Source organism: Carassius carassius, chromosome 1 (assembly GCF_963082965.1).
Source record: "Carassius carassius chromosome 1, fCarCar2.1, whole genome shotgun sequence".
Taxonomy (NCBI): domain Eukaryota; kingdom Metazoa; phylum Chordata; class Actinopteri; order Cypriniformes; family Cyprinidae; genus Carassius; species Carassius carassius.
In genome coordinates this window covers 44,531,572-44,543,106 of record NC_081755.1, presented here as the reverse complement: position 1 = coordinate 44,543,106, position 11,535 = coordinate 44,531,572, and the positions used below count along the sequence as shown (strand labels likewise).

At 37.2% G+C, this 11,535-nt stretch overlaps 1 protein-coding gene across 1 annotated transcript; it reads right to left on the bottom strand.

Annotated features, from left to right (window-relative positions):
* Positions 1 to 406: 406 nt before the first annotated feature.
* LOC132124930 (synaptonemal complex central element protein 2-like) lies at positions 407 to 6,675 on the bottom strand. Its single transcript, XM_059536126.1, has 5 exons — positions 6,534 to 6,675; positions 2,105 to 2,191; positions 1,945 to 2,021; positions 1,648 to 1,855; positions 407 to 1,307 (listed from the first exon to the last, which is right to left on the bottom strand). The coding sequence occupies exons 2-5, from the start codon at positions 2,186 to 2,188 to the stop codon at positions 1,113 to 1,115; spliced, it is 564 nt and encodes a 187-aa protein (XP_059392109.1). The 5' UTR covers positions 2,189 to 2,191; positions 6,534 to 6,675; the 3' UTR covers positions 407 to 1,112.
* Positions 6,676 to 11,535: the final 4,860 nt, after the last annotated feature.

The following is an 11,535-nucleotide window of genomic DNA, read 5'->3' as shown; positions in this document are numbered from 1 at the left end:
TGATTTAATATGAGGAAAAATGATTAAATTAATAGAAGCATACCCCTAATGGGCGATTTCCAAGCTACTGATCTTTACTCTCTAAACTACATTTTAGAAATGATATCTATGCTGAAGAGGAAGTCCTGCGGTAAAGCCCTGGATATCACTAGACAGGCCCAAAATATGCTGGGAGGAAATGGCATTGCAGAAGAGTATCTTATTATTTGTCTTGTCGTGAACCTGGAAGCTGTTGACACTTAAGGGGAAAGCCGTGGCCTAATGGTGAAAAAACATGTAGTAGCAATAATTAATTTAATGTGTGTCATACTGAATAACTGCACTTTATGTAGTCTTTGATTTATTTTTCTATGCTCTAACTAGATCACAACACTTTCAATGAAAGTTTGAATGCAGGTTTTTAGAGTAGATTTGTAAAGAAATTCACTAAGGATTGCAGAGATGAAAAGTGCATGTTATTGTGTGTACATTGATGTATTACAGAAAGATTTCAAAGAAGTGTTGAATAAAATAGTTAACTGCAGTTGAATAAAAGATTAAATATTATGGTGTTTGCACATTGGTTTTCAATACACAGATTGTACTGAGGGTCTCTAGGGTCTCTTATCAAATCCTAATTTTATAATGTTGCTGTATCTTGCTATCTGTATCTATTTAGAGCACTAAGAAATCCATAAAGAGAATTGGCAACAGATTAAATGAGTTTTCAAAAACGAATGCTGTGGGTAAAAGCCGTAATCCTACAAAGCTCAAACATTAGCTATTGAAACACAAATAATGCAGTTACCCAAACCACATTTGCCAGATTTTATAAGGAATCATAGTAAAAGACCTTTACATAAACCATGTAATCCATCAAAAATTGATTTTACTTTCAATACATGTCAATACAAATCAAATTAGCATATTAATGTGCATTTTAACTTTCTTTACATACTACTGTAAAATAAAATAAAATGTTTTCATTTTGAAATGTTTAAACAGTTCCTTCTTAAGTTAAAGTTTAAGTTAAATTAAACAAGCCTCTGTTTGATGCATGTGCATACCATGAGTAACACACAAATCATACAAGTGTACCCCGTCTTATATTAAGTTAATGTTTGGTTGTGTATCTACTGCTCTGTGCTGTGCTGCAGGCCTTTATTGATGGCGGCTAGGGTTTGACTGGCTCCCTGAAGCTCCATACTCAGCTGACTGCTCCTCTCCAGCACCTCCGACAGCTCAGTGATGCTGGCCTCCATGCCCTGACTGTGCTGCTCATAATACTCAAACATCTGCTCCTTCACCTGCTGACACATCTCCCTCACCTGCACAGACACACACAGAACGGTTCACTGACAATTTACTCCACCTCAGACCATCCAAGGTGTAGAATTTGTTTCTTTATCAGACAGTTTTTTTTTGTTATTTTTACCTAATCCAAATAACCCAACTGCAGTTTAACTGAGATTAATTGAAATACACATGGAATGACAAAACACGATTTTTGAAAATTGTTAAAAACGTTACCTGTTTTTGAAAATGAACTCTTTATATGTTGGTATTATTTCAGCCAACTGCATTGACTTCTTAAAAACACAATATCAGTCAAATACTGTTTCTTATATCTTTAACTGTTTTCTTTGCATCTGTTGTAGTGTTGAGTACCTTTTTAATGAGCTTTTCCTCAAAGCTGTTCATCACATGTTGGTCCATGGCTCGCCTCTCATTTATTCTCTCAATAAGATCCTGTGCTTTCTTTCCAATCTCATCTATTCCTGAACTTGTGGGAGTCAACACGGCAGCATCTTCCATAGTACTGTTGCCCGGTGAACTTCTAGTCGAGGTTTTTGATACTCCGATACCAGAGTCCTCACTGTTCAGGGTGAAAAAATGGGCAAAATGTCTGTAAACATAATTAACAATAGCTAGCAAGCAAGAACAAGTTTTCTGTAACTGACTCACCTTTGTTGCTCATTGCTGTCGTCCAGACTAACAAATGACAGAGTTTCACCTGTTGAGTTAAAACCATCATCTGACACCTGAATCGAAAGGAAATTCACTTTAGCAGCAATACTAGACCATTATCAGGTATTTGATCATTTTAGTCTAAAATCATATGTACCTTTGCTGATGATTGGTGATGACCAGTTTTGGGTGTTGACTGCAAGGCCATAGAGCCTGAATTCCCAAAGAAATGCTGTGCCATAGCCTGAAAAACATAATATATGACACTCATGTAAACATTAACATGACAGATACAAGTACATATATACATTAACATGATAATTATCCGGCGTCATCATTCAAAAACTAACGTTACAGTCATTATAACATAGCGCAGTGGTTTCAGGGTTATACTTGGAGCTCCAAAGTACGTCAAAGAATACAATGATACTATTATCGTACGTGTAATTCATATGGTACCTAAACAGTGCGTAATTTAACGACAAATGATATAAGTCAAGTTTTACGCTTCGCGTTCATATTAGCATGTTAAATTCTTAGCTCGTTGCTTAGCAAATCTGAATTACTTAAACTCACTCTCTTTGATGAGTCCCCGTCGAGTAATGTGTCTCTGGGGTTCTTCTAAACTGTAATAATAACAAAGTAAGCGAGTGGCAATTTTGTTCACTTTTATCGGCGTTGTTTACAGTTTACACAAACCTACAGCGCGCAATGATGCACGTGACGTGCACGCGCGTGGTTGTATAGAAAAACGACAGCTAATTATAAAAAAAGTTTATTATACAATTTTTTTATATCTAGACTTTCCAGAATAACTTTTTTTTAAATAGTTATTTATTTATTTAGAGCAATTAAAAAAGAGATAAAAACCTAATCTACATGTATATATGTATGTCCAGTAAACCATGGTATTTTTGAGTGTTGTGTTATTAAGACCAACAGAATTTCTTAAAATCCTCCATCAGTTTGCAAACCACCAACATGAGGTTTATAAGGAGACCCTCCTGCCCTCATTATCTGCACTAGTGTAGTGTCTCAGGTCAGCATCTGAGGAGCAACCATTAATCCGTAAATGGAAATAATTCAGGCCTGGACTCACTGGCTCAGAACATAATGGACTGTAATAACGAGATGAATGAGTGTCAGAGGACACAGATAATCTCTGATGTTTCTGAGCCGGCTGGGACAACCAGGAGCAAAGTACAAACATTTGCACAATGAAAAAGAAAAAAAAAAGTATGTTGTTCAACTTTTCTGTCGATGAGTTTGTTTCTAGAATAGATTTGGAGATCTTTAGCATTACATCACTTGCTCACCAGTGGAATGAGAGTCCAAACATCTGATAAAACAATAATCCACAAGTGATCCACACCATTCCAGTCCATCAATGTTAAAAACTGTGTTTGTAAGAAATAAATCAAACAACAATGGACTGGTGTAGTGTTGATTGCTTGTGGATTATTGTGACCCATTCACTGTAGAGGGTCAATCACTGAAGAAACAAACTCATGTACAACTTGGATGGCTTGAGGGTGTCGATTTTCAGAAAATTTTCAACTTTGGGTAAACTATATCTTTAATGTTGGTTAATAGAAATACAATTGTTAATTGTCTGTTCATGTTAGTTCAGTGCTTTAACTAATGTTAACAGATACAGACTTTGCTTTAAATATTGTAGAAAATAATAAATGCTTTAGAAGTATTGTTTATGTCATGTTAGCTTTCACATCATTTCATGTTTTCACTTTTATTATTTCATATCATGTTTTTTTATTTATTTTTTTTAACGAGTGTTTTATTTTCACATAATTTCCAGGACACTGACTTCCAGCAAGGACACAAAAACAATAGGTGGACAAATGTTCAAAGTCAAACCAGGTGCCAGATTTCATTTAAAAGCTCATCCAAAAATAGAAAACAGTGAGGGACACAGAGAGGGGAACAGGAGGTTGTGAAAGCATGTCAATCTTCTGATGATTAGAGAGGCAGTTTCTGATATAAACCCATGTGCTGACACATTATCACAGAAAGATCATATTCATCAGAACTATATCATGACTGCTCAGGTTTTTTTCACCTCAAAACAGGCACACTTACTGAGAGGAAAACATAGGAGAGTCTGGGGCTATGAGTCCCAGGAATGTAGTCAAAACCTCAATATACTGTATGTATGTATCTTCTCAATCTACATGACATCATTAGGATCTGTCATTCAGAAGCATGGCTTTTCTTATCACTGCTACGCTGATGACACCCAACTCTACCTCTCATTCCAACCAGATGACCCGACGGTAGCTGCTCGCATTTCAGCCTGTCTGAGTGACATCTCTAGCTGGATGAATGACCATCACCTTCAGCTTAACCTTACGAAGACAGAACTCCTGGTGATTCCAGCTAACCCATTGCTTCATCACAACTTCTCTATACAGCTGGGCTCATCAACCATTACTCCTTCAAGGACAGCTAGAAACCTAGGAGTTGTGATGGATCATCAGTTAAGCTTCACAGACCACATTGCTACAACTACCCGGTCCTGCAGGTTTGCCTTATACAACATTAGAAAGATTAGACCCTTCCTGTCAGAGCAAGCAACCCAACTTCTTGTCCAAGCTCTTGTTCTCTCCAGACTGGACTATTGTAATGCTCTCCTGGCGGGCCTTCCTGCATGTACTGTCAAGCCTCTGCTATTGATCCAGAATGCAGCAGCGAGGGTTGTCTTCAATGAGCCAAAGAAAGCTCACGTTACTCCGCTCCTCATCAGGTTACACTGGCTACCAGTAGCTGCTCGCATCAAATTCAAGGTACTGATGCTAGCCTACAAGACGACCACTGGCACGGCACCAACTTACCTAAACTCATTGGTTAAATCTTATGTGCCCTCCAGAAGTTTGCGCTCTGCAAGTGATCGACGCCTTGTGGTACCATCCCAAAGAAGTTCAAAATCACTCTCAAGGACCTTTTCCTGGACTGTCCCCAGCTGGTGGAATGACCTCCCAATCTCAATTCGTACAGCTTTACTCATTTTCAAGAAACAGCTAAAGACTCATCTTTTTCGCCTGCACTTAACCAACTAACACTAGCACTTTTCCTTTTCTTGTCTTTTAATTAAAAAAAAAAAAAAAAAAAAAAAAAAAAACTACCTATGCGTTCTATACTAGACTAACTGAGACTTGTCATGGCACTTGTATACTGTTGTTGTTCTCTTGTTGACCTGACTGCTTCTGTTGTTCTCATTTGTAAGTCGCTTTGGATAAAAGCGTCTGCTAAATGATTAAATGTAAATGTAAATGTATTAATGCATTCAAAAATAAAAATGAGAAATTATAAGTAAAAATAAATTTGCTCAGACCTCCCCAAATGAAATGCATGACAACGTGCCAGGAACCAGAACACACATTTGCCACATAAAATAAGTCCACATAAAAAATAATAATAATAATAATAAAGGGTTGCAGTCAATAACATATTTTGTTGCTTGATCTATGAGAGCTGTATAAAATTACTGGCCTTTTTTTTATTTCTTGAGACTGACATTAATATTTGCTCATAAAAATTTCAGCAACTGCACTAAATTGCATATTTTTCTCCGTTTGAATAAAATTAAGGGTTTTCCTCCCTAAAGTATGAACTCCATATTTTCATATGATATTTCATATGATTCATATATATATATATATATATATATATATATATATATATATATATATATATATATATATATATATATATATATATATATGTATTTTTTTCATCTCCCATAAGCACTCTTGCACAATTATTCTTATGATTCTTATTGCAGGGACAAAGAGGATGTACACAGAACAAATAAAAAGCCTTTCATGTAGTCCAACACTATGTCTAACACCGGTGGCTCATGGTCTTCTGTCAAGGAATGCTGATTTTGAAGAGGGCCATTATGAAATAAACAAATCCTGCACAAGCTCAGATGGTTATGTAAGAGGAATACTGCTTAGCTGTAGCTTAAAATTAATTTGACAACATCCTGACAGAACGGTCATCATTTGAAAGAGTTTTCCGATGCCCCCTCATCCTGAATTTAGTCTAAAAGAGAGTACACTTTACTTCCATGTTACGTTACTCAGTGGCAATACATTTCGAAAAATACTCAACATAAAAAGTGCTTTAAAAGCTCTTAATTAAGCGTGACAAACAAAAAGAATTGAATCCAAACTTTTGACAACCAAAAAGCCTAATGAGCATCCAAATAAAAGCCCAAGTTAAAGTTTTCATGAAGAACAAAACTCAGGAGATCCTAGACCCTTCAGACCGTTTCATAGGGAAATGCGGTTTTGTTAACTGCAAATAATGTAACGTTAATATATTAAAATATATTATAAAAATATTTTGTTTGCTTAAGATGTGTATTGTAAACATTCATGCCAAGTTTTCAGGTTGACTACGTCCTTTATCAATTGACTATCATCCTGTAAATCTGCAGAATAATAATAGTACCTTACATCTAATGTCATCAAGCGTTGCTCTATCAATAAAATGCTGTTTAAGCTTCAGTATGAAAGTCATGCTAGTATTCATGTTTTAAAAAAGGTTCAATGTGTCTTACTTACTATACTGGGTCTTTACGAACAGTAAAGTTGTAAATTTCCCCCAAAATAAATCTGGTTAGTAGTAAAATTGAGTATTTTCATCTGTTAAACAAATCGTTTCTTAACAGAAGTCGCGTTCGCCTGAAGTGGTAACCATAGCAACGGAATTTGACCAAATCAACGTAACGTTACTACTATGTATCACTTATTATATATATTCTTGAACTAAATAAAAAAATATGTTAATATATTAGTGTCGCCGAAAAAAAATTGAGTACGAAAAATCTTGAGAAAAATCTTTTCCGAAAAGCGCTATACAAATAATTTGAAACGGAGTTGTAAATGGCATTGTCGAACTGCTGATCATGTCACGCACGATGATTTATTTTCGCCCAAAACAAAGCCAAGATTAGTCTGATAACCTGGAATTAACATGTGTCAATGAGAAAGCGGGTCTTTTCGGTGGATCACCAGGTTCGCGGAATCCCCGATTTAATTAAGCGAATTAAAGGACTTGGGACGCGGCCAACGGCGGCATTATCAACTTCTTGGAGGCGGGCTCAAAGGAACCCATCTACCTCTGCGTAGTGATTCAAACCGGGCGGGAAATGGGCGCACTTCGTAATGTACTCCGGACTGAATGATAACGTTAACCGAGAGTCGCGTCGACAGAGAGAGGCTTTAGCAGCACCACGGACAGCGCACAGACGCGCATGCGCAGCACGCTCCTGTGAGGAATCTTGGACTTGAATGAAGACGAAGTACAGGCTCTCTGTACACACTCAAAAACGAGAATCTACAGGCATTGAAGAATAACCTGATGAACTAAAACGACAACAAGTTTTAATATAAAAAAAAAACTCTTCAGGAATAAACAGAACAATATATATGCATATCATATCTTTTTAAAATTCTCTTCAAATTCTCTAACTTTTCCAGATTATTATATAGCGAGGAGTTTTTAATTCAAAAATCGAAGCAACTTTCAACGGCGACAAGTTCGTGAAAGAGACGTCCAACATAATCGCGCTTTTTGGACGATTTGTCTGAACAAAGTAAAGGCTGGTAATGAATTCTCTCAACGTAACAAGTTTGAACTTTACGGATAAGACCGGACATGCGTTTCAATACTCCTTTCCGAGTGAGGACCCGATGTTCAGAGACTACAAGCCGGTGACCCGCGACCTCATCCCCCTGCCGAAGGGGGTCTTGTACCTGTTAATGGCCGCGCTGGTGATTGTAGCGGTCGCCTATGCCATAGTGGGACATCTGATCAAAGACCTCGCCAACGATGTAGTAGGTACGATATCTCAACAACTCACAGTAACTCGTGGTTAACCTGTTAGCTGTTCTGTTTTATTTTGTACAACGGTAAAGCTTGGGGAAATACCATGGTGGTCTAAAGTGCCATGGCATTTGTACTCTTCTGTACTATGGGACTGCCATAGTACATTTAAGGGAGAAATCTTTACCATGTATGGTTGCATAGTATTTTCAAAATTCTGGTAACGGTAAGACTTTTTATGTCTTTTTTTATTTTAATGAATGTATTTGAATACTGCCCAAATGTGATCAAAACTGATTTTTCAGCATCAATACTCCAGTCCTCCGTGTCACACCATCCTTCAAAAATCACTCTAATACCATGATTTGCTCTTCAATAAACATTTCTTACCATGAATGTTGAAATCAGTTAATTTCTTTTGAGGAAACAGTTTTTTATTTTTCAGGATTATCTTTTGTAATATTATAAATGTATATGCTGTCACACTTTCGATCAATTTAATGCATCCTTGCTAAATAAAGGTATTCATTTCTTGGTAGTGGAAAAAAGGTTGTGTAACTTCCACTAAAGTGTGAAGTCAATGGATACAATTGGTCATTCGTTTGTGAAGAAACACGTAAAAATGAGGATAACCGCTAGGTTTCAGGATACTGGTTTCAGCATAAATCAGTTTAGTCTTAGATCTTCTTGGTTAGGTCATAGAAAAATTATATGAATAAACAATTGTGCTTCAACTGTACTTTAATAAGAAAACCTCTAAAGCTACAGTAAAAAAAAAAATTGCTGTAATGTTTAAGTACTTAACTAAAGAACTTTTAATAGAGTTAGATTAACACAGAACTATATTCCAACTCAAGTGTAGGTTCTCAGTATTTTACACCCCTGATAAAAGTCTTTATTTATCATAAAATAGCACTTATCTCTCATTATAGACTGTGTACTAGGCCCTGATGAAGACAATGCAGAAAAAGACGACATATCGAGCATCAGACCCACGCGTCTGCCCGCAGCTCTGTCTCTGTCCCATGCCAACGCCTTCCACGTGTGGGACCAGGACGATGTGGTGATCCCCTTACCATCAGACGACAGCCCCCAGATGAGCCCTCTGCTGCTGGCTGCCATCCCCTACATCCCCTCCTTCTTCCCCACATCCAGCTTCAATGACAGCCCCTCAGTGCCCAACAGTCCTGGGCCGGCATCTACTGTCCCACGGGACATCTGAGTAAAAACGTAAGGTAAGAAGGTGAAGCTTGGCCACCTTATGACTCTTTACTGACAGTGTATGATGGGCCAAGGCCAAAGAAAACATATGTGGACAAGAGTCATGCACCAGAAAAAGACTTTGTGCATGTTGTCTTCATGCAGATGTGACTTTTCAAAACATTATATACTGTGCTAACTGATATTATGAATCTGATAACATGACAACACGGTTTTATCCAAAGTGACTTCCCTTGCATATATATATATATATACATAATATATGTTAGGTAAAAAATGTTAGCCTGAATGCAATGTAAGTCACTTTGGATAAAAGCGTCTGCTAAATGCATAAATGTAAATGTACATGGTTAACTATTTGCAATCCCTGGGAATCAAACATATAACCATTGCATCACTAAAACCTCATTGGAAGCCTCTTCTGTTCTGTTTTTCAGAATTTCTGGACTCTGAAAGGTCACTTGGAAATAGGATGGACTGCTTGAGTCATATTACTTTTTCCTGTTGTGTAAGACGATTTATGGAAGCTCTGTTATGAGCACTGTTGAACATCACTTCAGTTCATCCCCAAAAGGAGGATTAATTTGGAAGAACTTGAGCTCAGAATGACTCTGCATTATATATTCAGTTGGTATTAATGACATAACATAACTCACGTCAAGACTTTCCATGCCTGCGCAAATAAACCCAAAATTCCTCCTCTGTGTCGGACGGTCTCAAGGGAGCGTCTCTTTACGGGAGCCAGTGTCTTGGAAATCAGAGATGAGCGGGCCAGAGGATAAAAACGGATATTTGGAAGAGGCCCAAAGCAACATAAACTCAGCAAATGCCCTTGAAAAGGTTGAGAAACTTGTTGGATGATTGATAATGTAAGATTCATCTGAATTTGAATGCTGGATCTAAATGTCAAGTTCACATTGAATCTCTGGATTCACCATATAGTAAAAATGCACTAAAATCATCTTTGAATATTTTTGTTCATTTGCCTTTTGGAGACCACATGGGGTTGTTCACACACAGGACACATTCTTGCATTGTTTCAACCATGCAGGTTTTATTGCCATTGTTTTTTTTCTGCACCTTACATTATGAGCATCCTTTTTTTTTAAATAGTAACTAATAAAATGTTGAAAATGAAAGACTTTTAAAGTCAAAATTGACACTTTTTATCATAACATATTCCCGGACTTTTTGTGCACAAATCATGTTATTAAACAGCACATAAACCTGTTCTTACTTGGAAATGTTTTAAGACGTTTTTTTTTTTTAATTTTATTTTGTGCTACGATTCGAGAAAAAGGGCTGTGTATGAAAATGTAAACACCCATAATGCACCGGATTCAATCAGACAATCCAAGAGCAGGGATACAAAAAAGCAAAAGATGATTTGTGGTTTTATAGTACTGACATTATAATAACGCAAAGCTGGCTCAATACAGGCGAACTCACCCTGTAAAACAACAAGGGCCAACGTTCAATCAGTTTCTACACAGATACCCTGAAGTTTCTAGTTTCTAAAGCTTGTTTAGCTGGTTCAGGTGTGTATGTGTGGCTTCGTGAGCAGGCTTGTTTTTTGGTACAGTCCATATTGGTTGACAAGCTAATGCTGTTACAAATGCTGTATATAAAAAACTCTGCTAACCCTTAAGTTGGACTTGCAAAAGTAAGTTCAATAACTATGTATAAAACAAATGTATATCTCCATGAATAAGAGTAAAAACAAATACTTCAAAAAATTCAAATACTACCGTCTATCGTATAACAGTGAGTTTCTGATGTTAAAATGAGACATCCATACGTGTAATACGTGAAGCAGCAGCTAACACAGGGCTGTTCTCAGACAGGTTATTTCTAAACGATAGGGGATTACTTTGACTCGGCCACTTAAGATGTTACGACATTTTAGCAAGTAAACAAGATGTAATCCTTCACTGTCACAGAGGATTCCTTCCACCTCTCCTCCCCCAAAGGGCAGCTGGCGGGCCAGCAGAGTTACCATTCACTGCTGATGGTCCTCTCAAAACAGGGCTGATTGTGTTCAAATCATCTAAACTTCATGCTTCTGTTCCAGATTCAGAGCCTGACAATCCAACTCTCATCCTCTCTAAATGTGCTTTTATGTAATCTTATGTGTGCCAACAACACAAGATGCGGGAAATGAAGAGATTACAAAGCATGACCTCGTCAAGCATGAGAGACGTTAAAATATTTGACCCCAAAATTTGAGCTGTTGTGTACATTTACATAATTTTTAAGTTGTAGATGCCGAGACATGAAAAGATGACGGCAGCTTTAACTCATTTCCAACCATGAGCTTTGCTGAAAGAAATGGAATCAGTGCCACTAATCTTGTTTAGTTTGTTCATGGAACTTGATCACAGCGTACAAGTGTCCCCTAGAGATACAAACACACTGCCTAACATTTACCTCACTTTCAGCGAGAACAGAATCAACCCGACAGGAAATATTTTTACTTAGAAAAGACAGAGAACATCTACATGTCGATTAATGGCAGGC

Coding starts and splice junctions, on each gene's coding strand:
- LOC132124930 (XM_059536126.1), bottom strand. CDS start 2,188: ATGGCACAGCATTTCTTTGGGAATTCAGGCTCTATGGCCTTGCAGTCA. Junction 2,022..2,104: donor ATCACCAATCATCAGCAAAG/GTACATATGATT, acceptor CTTTCGATTCAG/GTGTCAGATGATGGTTTTAA. Junction 1,856..1,944: donor GACAGCAATGAGCAACAAAG/GTGAGTCAGTTA, acceptor CACCCTGAACAG/TGAGGACTCTGGTATCGGAG.